This window comes from Triticum urartu, chromosome 3 (assembly GCF_003073215.2).
Source record: "Triticum urartu cultivar G1812 chromosome 3, Tu2.1, whole genome shotgun sequence".
Classification (NCBI taxonomy): Eukaryota; Viridiplantae; Streptophyta; class Magnoliopsida; order Poales; family Poaceae; genus Triticum; species Triticum urartu.
In genome coordinates this window covers 62177512-62189618 of record NC_053024.1, presented here as the reverse complement: position 1 = coordinate 62189618, position 12107 = coordinate 62177512, and the positions used below count along the sequence as shown (strand labels likewise).

General features: G+C 46.6%; 3 protein-coding genes across 3 annotated transcripts; 1 reads left to right on the top strand and 2 right to left on the bottom strand.

Annotated features, from left to right (window-relative positions):
- The first annotated feature begins 422 nt into the window (after nucleotides 1-422).
- LOC125542867 (receptor-like protein 7) lies at nucleotides 423-1567 on the top strand. Its single transcript, XM_048706091.1, has 2 exons — nucleotides 423-1321; nucleotides 1428-1567. The coding sequence occupies exons 1-2, from the start codon at nucleotides 612-614 to the stop codon at nucleotides 1438-1440; spliced, it is 723 nt and encodes a 240-aa protein (XP_048562048.1). The 5' UTR covers nucleotides 423-611; the 3' UTR covers nucleotides 1441-1567.
- Nucleotides 1568-4633: 3066 nt separating this feature from the next.
- Nucleotides 4634-5629, bottom strand: LOC125546663 (E3 ubiquitin-protein ligase SINA-like 7). The gene is made up of 2 exons (XM_048710836.1): nucleotides 5417-5629; nucleotides 4634-5305 (listed from the first exon to the last, which is right to left on the bottom strand). The coding sequence occupies exons 1-2, from the start codon at nucleotides 5627-5629 to the stop codon at nucleotides 4634-4636; spliced, it is 885 nt and encodes a 294-aa protein (XP_048566793.1).
- A 3476-nt stretch (nucleotides 5630-9105) lies between these two features.
- Nucleotides 9106-10227, bottom strand: LOC125546662 (BTB/POZ and MATH domain-containing protein 2-like). Its single transcript, XM_048710835.1, has 2 exons — nucleotides 9969-10227; nucleotides 9106-9812 (listed from the first exon to the last, which is right to left on the bottom strand). The coding sequence occupies exons 1-2, from the start codon at nucleotides 10225-10227 to the stop codon at nucleotides 9106-9108; spliced, it is 966 nt and encodes a 321-aa protein (XP_048566792.1).
- Nucleotides 10228-12107: the final 1880 nt, after the last annotated feature.

Below are 12107 nucleotides of genomic sequence, written 5' to 3'. Positions count from 1 at the left end.
ATGGTCCAGGTGAGAAGTTTCAACTTCCAAGTCAAGGTTGATGTCAAAAAAAAGAAAAACTTTCAAGTCAAGGTGTCATCATCCTGTACCGATCTCATCTCGCTAGATACATCGATGCAAGCATCCGAGGGAAAATATAAGCATCCGAGAGAAAGGTCAAAGCAGAATTTGGCCACTACCAGAATGTACCGCTCTCCTCTCTGGCAGGCAGGCTCATCCGAGAGAAAATACAGTCCACGTAAATACGAGGGAATCCAGCCGACCATTGACTCAAGGTCTTGAGTCTTTGCTCCTGACTGGAACGCCGCTGGCGTAGCGCTAGCTGCGTGGCACACACCATGACCATGACAGCGTCGTGTGCGGCTAATATATATGCGCGCGCGGACTAGTCGTTGCTGCCATCGTTACCGCGTAGTGCACGATCCAATACACTGTCGCCAGCTCGCTAGATACATCCATCATACTTGTGTTGTGTAGTAGGATACGTTCTAGATACATCCATCTCTTCGACGAGTATTTCCAAACGGAGGGAGTTAGACCACGCAAACTGAACCTGCCATTGCACATTGCGAGGGATCATTTGCAAACACACATCTCCTCCACAGTTAGCGATGGCATGTCCCAAGTCATTCCGCTCGCTGCTTCTGCTCCTCCAACTCCAGCTCGTGGTCGTGGCCGTGAACTCGCTTCTCCCTTCCGAGGCTACATTCACTCATCACGCCATGTCGTCGCCGGAGTGCCTGCCGGACCAGGCGTCAGCGCTGCTCCGGCTGAAACGATCCTTCTCCGCCACAAATCACTCCACCATCGCCTTCCGTTCATGGAAGGCCGGCACGGACTGCTGCCGCTGGGAAGGCGTCCGATGTCATGGCTCCACCGGCTGCGTCTCCTCGCTTGACTTGGGCGATCGCGGCTTGGAGAGTCCCAACCTCGATCTCTCGTTGTTCGAGCTAACCTCGCTCAGGTATCTCAACCTGGCCGGAAACGACTTCCGTATGTCCGAGATACCATCCATCGGGTTTGAGCGGCTCACCAAGCTCACCCACCTCAACCTCTCAGCCACCAACTTCTCAGGCCAGGTGCCACGCAGCATAGGCCGCCTCACCAACCTCGTCTCCCTCGACCTTTCCTTCCGCTTCGAACCATCAATTGGGCCTTTCCACGTCGATGGCAAGTTTCCCGCCGACATAACTCGCCAAGGGCAGCTCACACTCCCAAACTTAACAGCCATACTTGCAAACATGGGTGGTCTGAGGGAGCTCCATCTTGGCTTCGTGGATCTCTCCGGTCAAGGGGGTGAGTGGTGCACTGCTTTGGCCAGGTACACTCTGAATCTCCGTGTTCTTAGCATGCCATATTGTGAACTCACCGGCCCAATTTGTGGATCAATTGCCGGTTTACAGTGTTTGTCGGTGATTGACTTGCAGCACAATCATTTGACCGGTCCATTTCTGGAGTTCTTTGCTGAATACTCTTCTTTGAGTGTTCTTCAACTCGGTTATAATGACCTTCATGGATGGGTCCCTCCGTCTATCTTTCAACACAAGAGATTGGTGACTATTGATCTTCAGCAAATTCCTGGCCTATCAGGTACTCTACCACATTTCTCAACTGATAGTAATCTTGAGAATTTACTCATCGGCAACACCAATTTCTCTGGTGCAATTCCAAGTTCTATCAGTAATCTCAAATCCTTGAAGAAGTTAGGCCTTGGCGCACAGGGTTTTGCCGGTGATCTTCCCTCGTCAATCAGTGAGCTCAAATTCTTGAGTTCATTGCAGGTCTCTGGCTTAGAAGTAGTAGGATCTATGCCACCATGGATCACAAACTTAACTTCCTTGGAGGTTCTTGAGTTCTCCCTTTGTGGCTTGCATGGACCAGTACCTTCTTCCATATGTGAGTTGTCAAAACTGAGAATATTGTCGGTTTATAGTTGTAACTTTTCAGGGAAAATACCTCCATGTATTTTTAACTTAACTCAACTAGACACCCTATTACTTCATTCGAATAATTTTAGTGGCGAAGTGGAACTTAACTCATTGTGGAAATTACCAAGCCTATCTAACTTAAAGCTCTCAAATAACAAACTAAATGTAATAGATGGAGAAGATATTACTTCTTCCGTGTCTTTCCCAAACATAAAGTTCCTAGAGCTAGCATCTTGCAACATAAGTAAATTCCCCAATGTATTGAAGCATTTACCTGGGATTTATGTGATTGACCTTTCAAACAACCAAATTCAAGGGGTCGTGCCACAGTGGGTGAGGGAGACATGGAGCAATTCACACCTTTTCTACCTAAACTTATCCCACAATATATTTACTAGTGTTGGCTATGACAGCTTTCTCCCTTTGGGCCCAGTAGACGTGTTGGATCTCAGCTTCAACATGTTCAAGGGGCCTATACCCATACCGAGATCCTCTGGCAGTGTGCTAGATTTCTCATGCAACCATTTTTCATCCATGCCACATAATATTTCTACTCAACTTGAAAAAACTGCAATTTTCAAGGCATCAGGAAACCAACTCTCTCAGGATATTTTACTGTATTTTTGTGGTACAAAGATACAATTTCTTGATCTATCTAACAATATCCTCCATGGCACAATACCCTCATGTCTAATGAAGGATGGAAATGCATTGAAGGTTCTAAATCTGAAGCAAAATCAACTTCAAGGAGAGATGCCTCATGATGTCAACAACAATTGCATGCTTGAGGTGCTAGACTTCAGTGGAAATTGGATCCAAGGGCAATTGCCTAGATCTCTATCTTGTTGCAAGAAGTTGGAGGTTCTGGATGTGGGAAATAATCGGATCAACGATTCTTTTCCATGTTGGATGAGTGGACCTCCTGGTCTTCAAGTACTTGTCCTGAATTCTAATGAATTCTTTGGACAAGTGGCACCATCTGTTGCTAATAATAAAAACAATTGTCAATTTCCAAGACTGCGAATTCTGGATCTCGCCTCCAACAACTTCTCTGGTACATTGACAGAGGACTGGCTTATGAATCTAAAGTCCATGATGGTCGACACCTCTAACGGGATATCAGCGATGAAATACACATTTGAACTACAAAGGCTCCAACAAGAATATCAAGTAGCCACCACACTCACTTACAAAGGGTATTCCATCACACTTCCAAAGATCTCAAGGACCCTTGTACACATTGATGTGTCAAACAATGCATTCCATGGTAGCATCCCCCAAGCTATCGGGGATCTTGGTTTGCTCAACATTCTCAACATGTCACACAACTCCTTGACTGAAGGAATTCCGTCCCAGCTTGGTCGTTTGAAGAAACTAGAGTCTTTGGATTTATCCTCGAACGAGCTTACGGGAGTAATTCCACAAGAGTTGGCATCTTTGGACTTCCTTGGGACACTAAACTTCTCCAACAATAAGCTGGAGGGAAGAATACCAGGATCACCTCATTTTCAGTCATTTTCCAACAGCTCATTTCTCAGGAATGATGGGTTATGCGGAACTCCATTATCCAAAGAATGCAGCAATGATACAAGGCCATATACCACGGTTCATCCTTCGAAGGAAAACCCTACAAACATGGTGTTATTTCTCTTTTCTGGATTGGGATTTGGTGTTGGGTTTGCAGTTGTAATCATAGGGACATGGGTTCTCCCTATTAGAAAGAAAAGTTGAAATGGTGCTCTATTTTCATTTAGAATCAGTGGGGTAATAAGTGCGAAGATTATGAAAACATATGTACTACATAATTGGTAGTAGTTACTGTTTTCTTAGGTGAGGAGGTACTAGTTAATGTTGTACTGTTGTATTACTGTTGCAAGTCATCTGCATCAAGGCTTGTAACTTAAGGGGAAATGGTGTGACATGTTGTATCATGAAAATACATTATGATGTGCCACTTTACTCAAGTCTTGATCGAGTTCATAGTTGGGTGAACGGATTTTCAGAGTTATACGATTCCTTTTTCTCCCTTTAAAAATATTTATGCTTTTTTAGCACAAGTTTTTCAGTTAGTATTGCAGACTCGAGATGATAATATACACTACTGTCTACTAAAGTAGACAGACACAGCATGGCAATAAGAACTACCAGGCTACGAACATTGTCAATTGCTGAAGCACGTCTGTAAAGGTTGGCAAAAGAAAACATTAGAGAATGATCCGACCATACAAGGTAATATATACTTGGCTGAACAGGTATGCAAGCAGTTGCTAAAGAAAAACTGTCCTGATCAAGTTCATACTTGGTGAAAAAAAATTCAGAGTTATAAGATCTCTTTTTTCTCCCTGTAAAAATGTACTTACATGTTTTTTTAGCTAAGTTTTTAGTTAGTACTTTTGCATACTGGAGATGATATATATGCTAGAGTAGTAGACTGACACACCATGGCGATATATAAGAACTACCGCACTAGGAACAATTCCATCAAAGGTATGTAAGCAGGTGCTTAAGCAAAAGAATCCAGGCATGCATAACCCCACATTTGGCAAAAAGAAAGCAGGTAAAAACTCGAAGGTAACACCAATAGACCGTCTAGAGGACCGAAAACCAAAAGTACACAACCGGCAGGATACCAGCGTCAGGGAACGAAACACAGCTCATGCTCTCGATCGAGCGGAAACGAAACATCGGCCACGGGCCACCGCATATCAGAGGGCCACTGCGACGTCCACGCTACCGGTTGAGCCCCAGAAATCGTCCGGTACGAACAGGAAGCGTTTGGCCTTGTACCCCTGCAGCTTACGGACGAACGGCACTTCCCCCCACGCCGACAACGCCCACCGCCGGTCGTCATACACCTTCAAGTATATTGACTCCGCCTCCTGATCCACCTCGGCCCCGTATGGGCAAACGCGGACCACCGAGAGCGAGCGGCCCGTGAGGACGTCGCCGCCGTTGAGCAGGAGGAACACGCTCTCGTCGTCGGGGTGGAGCAGCGCGCGGAAGGGCGTGGATTTCTGTAGCGTCACTATGATGGCCGTGGTGTTGGGAGTGGTACCCTTGGTGAAGGTGGCGGCGTCGCCGGCTGGCACGTGGGCGTCAAGGATGTGACCGTAGAGGAGGCGGCCGCGGTAGGCGCAGCCGTCGAACGGGCAGCTGTGCGGCGCGAAGAGGCATGCCTCCTCCTCGTGGGCGCGCGCCTCGGTGTACCGGACGGTCTCGCCGCATCCGTGCTTCTTGAACCTGCAGGGCCTGGTCATGCCGGCGAGGATCTTCTCCATGGCACGGCACCGCAAGTCGCCGATGGGCTCGCTGCAGCTGGGGCACTTGCGGTGCATGCTGATGCAGCACTTGGCGCACGCGGCGTGCCCGTTCTTGCACTGGTCAATCATCAATTCAGAGTTTAAGACAGAGAAAGTACAACAGTGAGCAAAGCATATCCTAGTCCTACTACTACAGTATCAGTATGTTTGAGGAGTTTAGGTGCTTGCCGAGAAAACTTGCGACTCAAATGGTAAAAAGCATATGTCGCATTCCAGAGTATCCATCTCAAGGGAGAAGACGTTGAAGACCTCTTCTTCCTCGTCTCCATGCTCCGTCTTGCACTTGCTTGCTGTGGTTCTCGCCTTCTTTGGTGCGCTGCCACTACCAGAACCCATGGTCTTCTTTGGCTCACCAACACCCTTGGCGCTCCTTTTCTGCATCGCCAGATCTCGTATGGTCACCCTATATATGTATCCAAGAGAGAAAGCAGTGACGAATGGATTCAGTAAGGCAAAAAGCAACCTGCAAGTTGAGATATGCTAACCTGCAGTGCAGGTTGAGATGAAGATGGAAGCCGAGTCGTCGTGAACTCGACAACTCGCGGTGGCAATGGCACAGGCAGCGACGGTCATTCGGAGAATTAATAGGCATATCTCGAGAGGCGAGACGACCAGATGACGGGGTTGGCTTGCGCGTGCTTGGCTGCAATGAGTTTCTGGGCAGCTCGCGCAAACTCCTCGATCGTGTTGCAAGGCAGCCATTGGCCGAGATGCACGGCTGTGCTCCGCCTCCGTGTGACGAGACAGGACACGCGCCTCTTCGGCCGCCAATGCCCGCTAGCTACGTCCTGCAGTATGCCTGCTGCTCGACCGAGCGCGCGGTTCCACTCAGTTTAATCTTCTTTCCTAGAGGATAAGTCTGATTTTGTAACTAAAATTGCCGTTTGAAAAAAAATAAAACTTGCAATCCAAACAGAAAGTTTTCATGTTTAACAACTAAAGTTGTCATCCTTGGGTAACAAAAGTTTTCATAAAAAATGTCAGGGTGAAATTGCTTCATGCCACACGTGTGGCACTTACCAGGGTCGTTTTTCTCAAATGCTTGAAATTATTCTTGGCGCCAGTCATTTTTTTCTTCTTCCTAGGCCCTGAGGTGGGGAGGCTGGACCTCAGCGGGGAAGAAGTATGCTCACTGTCTATTTTAGGGATGTGGGGTGCGGGTACGCCGAGAAGAAACTGCCTTACTATCTAAGGGACGTGGGGTTGCAAGGGAATCGTCGGAGTTGTTCAGTGATGCAAGGCTTAGAGGGATTGCCAGGGTGACAGCCAGCACGATGGTGAGGTAGGTCGAGAGGAGGGCAAGGCGGCGATAGCTGCCAGCTATGGGGGATGGGGATAGACTGTTATGGCTGAGTTGGCCAGCGGCTACTTGAGGAAGAAGTTGGAGGTTGAAGATTGTGTTTTTACTCTCCCAAGATCGCTAAAACAGATTAGAACCTGATAGTTTCGTTCTCCCCCGCCCCGCTCCTAACCCTACCCCGCTCCCGTGCGGCGCCGCCGGGTTGCACCGGAGAGCCCCTGTCGGCTGTCTCTCGTTCACTCCAGTGCACACCCTCTCCCTGTCGCAGCCGTTGGGGGCGTCGCAGGCAAAGCCTGTGTGCGATAGCGGCGGCGGCGTTTCTCCTCGCCATAGACTCAGTCAGGACGGCGACGGTCCGTGATGGCCGGATCTACAGCAGTGCGCGGGGTAGCGGCGGCCATGCAGGCGGCGGCGGCTTGGGCACCCGATCTGGGTTCAGATGGGCTTCGGGCGGACCGCACTTGCTGATGTCGTGTACAGTCCCGTCAACGACAGGCTGCCCCTGGGATCGACCCGCGTCACAAGGACGTAGGGGGCTCCCGCCTTGTGCGTCGTGGTGGTGGCCGCCTCCTTCGCCGGAGATGGTCAGCCTGAGGTTGGGTGGTCGGATCTCCAGATGGGTCGTCTAGTCCCGGCTGCGAGTTGGGGAGGCAGAGCTGCCGGTGAAAACCGAGCCGATGGCGGGCGATGGCGACGTCTTTGCGTCGTTACCTTGATGAAGGCATCGTCGTGTAACTTATGTCAACCCACTCATGCTGCTTCGGGGAAAACCCTAAGACCTGGTCATCCAGATCGGACGATGGCGGTACTGCAGTGTCGTTACTCTCTTGAGAGCATCGTTTGTGGAGCGGCGCTGGAAGATAGAGGCAGGAGGTGGAGCGGCTAAGTCTTGCACGGAGCTTCGGGGAAGATGTCAAGTCATGCCTGGCCGACAGGTGCTACGCTGTGTCGTGCCTGGTCGGCAGGTGCTACGCCCGGCAGATCTTCAAAGTCTTCGCGTCTGGATGAATGCGTGTAGGACGGTGGTGCCGTTGGGCGTCGTGGTGGCGTCGACGGATGTCTAGACTGAAAAGAATGACGCGGATCTCTATCCTGAAGATGGGTCAGCGGTATGAGGATAATAGCGGCTTCTGGCTTCTAAAACGTGTGCATGTGATGCGCGCTTTAGGTCTGCTGCACCGGCTGTTGGTCCCGATACATCATGTGGATGGATCGGCAACGACAACGGTTTTAGATATGAAGGTGAGAGCACTCCACATTATTGAGTTTGTAGATTTGCGTGGTGGCTTCGGGTGGCTTGATATATTTTCTTATCAGACCTTTGTGAAATAATTAATAAAGATGGTTGTATGCATCGATTGATGCAGAACCCGGGGGTTTAACCTCCTTTTCCAAAACAATAAGATCGCTAAAACAATACTAATATTGAATATATATATATATATATATATTTGTATATAAATTTTTGATAACTAAATCATCATGCTTCTAACTAGTTTCATCCAAATTTAATAATTTCATAAAAAATGAACAGTGTTTCATTTTGTTTCACAAAAAGAAAATCATGTTGTTTCACTATGACTCACCGGTTCCATCATGTTTCACTACAACTCGCCGATCGACCATATGGAAAAAGAATCATATTGTTTCAACTATGTTTCATAATTTAAATTTAAACTTGTTCAAATATATTTAAGAGTGGTCTCATTTGAAGTCCTCGTCATCATAAACATAAGCATGTAACAAACCATAAACTAAACTTTTTTCTCAAATACGCACAAGTGTGTATATCATTCAGATAGACATCTCATAAAACTCCACAAGTTTACATAGTTAATTACATCGACTGATCTGTCCACCACCACACTCTTAATCTAAACAGAATTACTCCTGCACTGCTAATCCCGCGAAGAAACCATCCGGGTCCCCTTTTAGTAGTCCTGCTTGCCTTCAAGCTCTTCCTTCACTGTCGATCTTCCACGTAAGCCTATCCAGCGACGCTGTTGCTCCATTAAAAATGATGTCATTCCGGTGCTTCCAAATCTTTCACATGCCCAAATGACACAGAGCATGGTTGTTTCTTCGTTGGTTACCCCTTTGCACTTTGCCTTGCGCACCAATCGCCAAGTATCTCGCCATCCAGTGGATCAAACTCTGGCCTCCCGCTCGCCAAACAAAACAGATGATAAAAATCATGGGATGGAACAATATGGTTGTAGTATGTGGTGAGAGAAAAAGCTGACTAGGTATGAATAGAACTCATGCATGACACAAAATCTCCAAGCAAATCCAAAGACTCTCTCATGCACGGTATCTCCCGTGCATGGGAGAATTGCTTTTCTCGACCGCGTGATCCTCGATGTAGAGGCAGGGCAGCACAGTGTTCTTGCAGCCATGTGCAACAGGATCAAATACTATATGACGAAAATATAAAAATTCCCGTATCTGATCTCTCTAGGATCAAATACTACTTCTTGGCGACATGTTTGATATATAGAAACAAGAAGTTGCAAAAAAAGATATAGCAACAAGTACTAACATATTAGTACTCAGACTTTTATTGCTTAAGCTTGGCAAGCTTGGCAATGAGATCTTTGAGAACAGAGGGGCAGCATGCGGCAAGACTATCCAGACCACCGGTCGCCATGACCTTTTGCAGGTTTGCAGGAGAGTTGAGAAACTCCAAGCACGTCTCCTTCAACCCGCGACAGTTGTGCTGCTCAGCTAGCGTCAAGATTGTCGTGGCCGTGGACACATCGACGTACTCGGACAGCTTCTCTTCACACATCAGCCTTAGTCGCCGGAGATCATACCTGTCAGCAGCGATAAGCAGGTGCTGCCACATCACATCTGCACCTTCTTCCTCCTCTATCTCCGGCGGCCAGTCACTGTAAATGAACCCAAGCATCGCCCTGAAAATTTGCGCGTCCATGTCGTCGACCTGTATGACGCTTGTAGTGGCCGTACCCTCTTTCATGGTGCCAAAGAGCTCTGCCTTGAAGACGGCAGATCTGGCCGCCAGCACACACCGGTGCGCTGCGATCGTCTCGCTGCCGACCTTGAACGTCACGTCCGTTCCCTCCTCAGCCAGAAGAAGATCGCTGAAATGCTGTTGCATGTCCGAAGGCGGCACCTTGATGGACGGAGAAGCGGTGGCTGTGTCCATGCTGTTTATGGCATCCCCAACGACCACGATGTCACAGCGGAGGGCGAAAGTGTCATCCTTAAGGTACTTTGATCTTTCCAAGGTGTCCCTTCTGATGAACTGGTGATAGGCCGCACATAGATTGCTTCTAGGCAATTCATATTCTTGGCTAGCTCGAATCTGCGGGGTTTCTTGATTGTATATCTGATCGACGAAGCTAATATTGAACTGCAACTTCAATGGGCTTGCAAGTGCAGCATCATTATTTAGAAGACCAAGATAAAGAGATATGAAATCTGCGTTCTCCGAGCTGTCGCCATTGGGGTAGCACTGGATGCACCAAAGGTAGCCGCCAACCATGAAAGGGCGAGACCTGATGCACTCTCCCGTCGGTGTGCTTATCTTGGTGCGCGAGTACCCCTCGACTATGAGCAGGTGGTAGCCGCTGGAGGTGTTGCTGCTTGTGGTTGGCGAGGACGATCGTGGCGCTCGCGCTCCTTCATCGGTGATGACAGATACGCCGGTGAAGGGCATGATCCACGAAGCGACTCCACCCAGGTGAGCTCCCGACCACTTGGCAAGGAGGGAAATTGGAGACGAGGAAGACGCACCATCTATACACAATGCACACCCGCTATATATACTCTGCTCTAGGGGATGACTCTTTCAGTACGGGAACGCACGCGTCTCTCGTATGTGAACGTGACTGCAAAAGTTTAGGAAAATGAGGAGACTGCGCCGTCCGTCTCCTCGAGAGCAATGAATAGATAGGTGTCGTTTCAGTGCAACTTCCAGTTAAATCTGACGAGCAACGGAAGCCAGCAAGTTTTTCGTGCCTGTAAAAAGGAAACGTCCGTCGACCGGCACGTCTCAGGCTGCCTATTTAACTGTGCAATCTGATTGTTCGCTTGGTTTTCTCTAATTAATCAAGCAACTTTTTCTTTTCTTTTTAATAAACGCAGGAATCTTGCCATTTCGAAAAGAAAAAAATTAGCCACGCTGCATCACATAGAGTACTTTGTGCAGTTGTGTCAAGATTCGCTAATTGATTTCGGCTCTACATCTCCATGCAAGCTCCCTCCCTGCTTTGTAAATCTTTTTTACCTATATATATCTTTATCTTTATCTTTACCTACTAATAAAGCGGCTATCGCTTCTGGTCGTCCGTCATTAAAATTACCCTTTAAGTTGGTAAATATTACCCACCAATGCCACCCGTAAGTGAAAAAACGATTCAATTTTTCGGACCAAAAATCGCCGCCTCCTTTGTTATTTTACAGAGCCGCGTCGATCCCCAGCATCCACAATTTACATCTTTCTTTTCTCACGCATGTATGCGTTCATGGGCCAGCCCATGTGCGGGGCTTCGCTGCCCTGTTTGTTTAATTTTATTTTTTTGTATTTTCTTTTCTCATTCTGTTTTCTTTCTTCTTTCAATTAATTCAGGATTTTAATATTCTAAAAGTTGCGATTTTTCAAAAAACAATTTTGAGAAATCATAAAATATATATGAATTAAAAAAATTGAAAATCATAAAAATTTTGCAGATTCAAAAAATGTTGGTGGTTTTGTAAAACAGTTCGCAAAATTATAAATAAATCACAATTTGGAAAAAAATGGTTGGGAAATAAATCATGTTCATATTCGGGAATCTGAAAAAAATGTTCATGACAATTTAGAAAATGTTCACAAATTCCCGCAAAAAAATGTTCACAAAAATAAAAATAAACATTTGTTTTTCAAATTTGTTCCCAATTTTAAAAAAATTCATCAATTCATAAAATGTTCGTTGGTTCAAAAACTGTTAATGAATTCGAAACCGGTTTGTACTTTTTTTTGTAAAAACACTAATGTTCATGATTTTGAGAAAATCAAAAATTTCAAAAAAAAATGTTTGTCGATTCGAAAAACTGTTCACTGATTCAAAAGTATTTTATGTCTAGGATTTGATTAGTTTTTCGAAAGTCTTCATATGTCTTGGCGTTGGGAGTAGTTCGTGGTCAATGAGATTTGTTTTTAAAGTTTTAAACGTTTCCTTGCGCAACATAATGACAAGTGTGGTATGCACTGGCAAACTCATAGCCTTGGGATTTACCGCATCGAATGCATTGTGATCACGTAGACATCGCGACCATCATCGGCTAGGATGAGAATGGCAACATGGTGAGCCACTTTGTTAAAATAGAGTACGCTCATATATTAGAATATTGAGTCATACTTAGTTGGTTAGCCATAATTTTTTGTCTCCAATTGCAACGCACGGGCATATTTGCTAGTAATAATAAAGTAAATTAGGTTTCTTTCGTCCGTCATGGCATTTTTTAGAAAAGTCCCTCTATCTCAGAGAATTCAATCCGTAGTCCTGTTTTAAATTAAAACGAATCGTTATTTTCGTATTTTACACAAAAGTCCCT

Bases quoted from the DNA above. Each gene is read 5' to 3' on its own strand.
- LOC125546662 (XM_048710835.1), bottom strand. From the start codon at position 10,227: ATGCCCTTCACCGGCGTATCTGTCATCACCGATGAAGGAGCGCGAGCG. The intron at 9,813-9,968 runs GTCTTCTAAATA...CCTATCACCAGT, and splicing joins TTTCATATCTCTTTATCTTG to TCATCAGAAGGGACACCTTG.
- LOC125546663 (XM_048710836.1), bottom strand. From the start codon at position 5,629: ATGCAGAAAAGGAGCGCCAAGGGTGTTGGTGAGCCAAAGAAGACCATG. The intron at 5,306-5,416 runs GCAAGCACCTAA...ATGATTGACCAG, and splicing joins TTGAGTCGCAAGTTTTCTCG to TGCAAGAACGGGCACGCCGC.
- LOC125542867 (XM_048706091.1), top strand. From the start codon at position 612: ATGGCATGTCCCAAGTCATTCCGCTCGCTGCTTCTGCTCCTCCAACTC.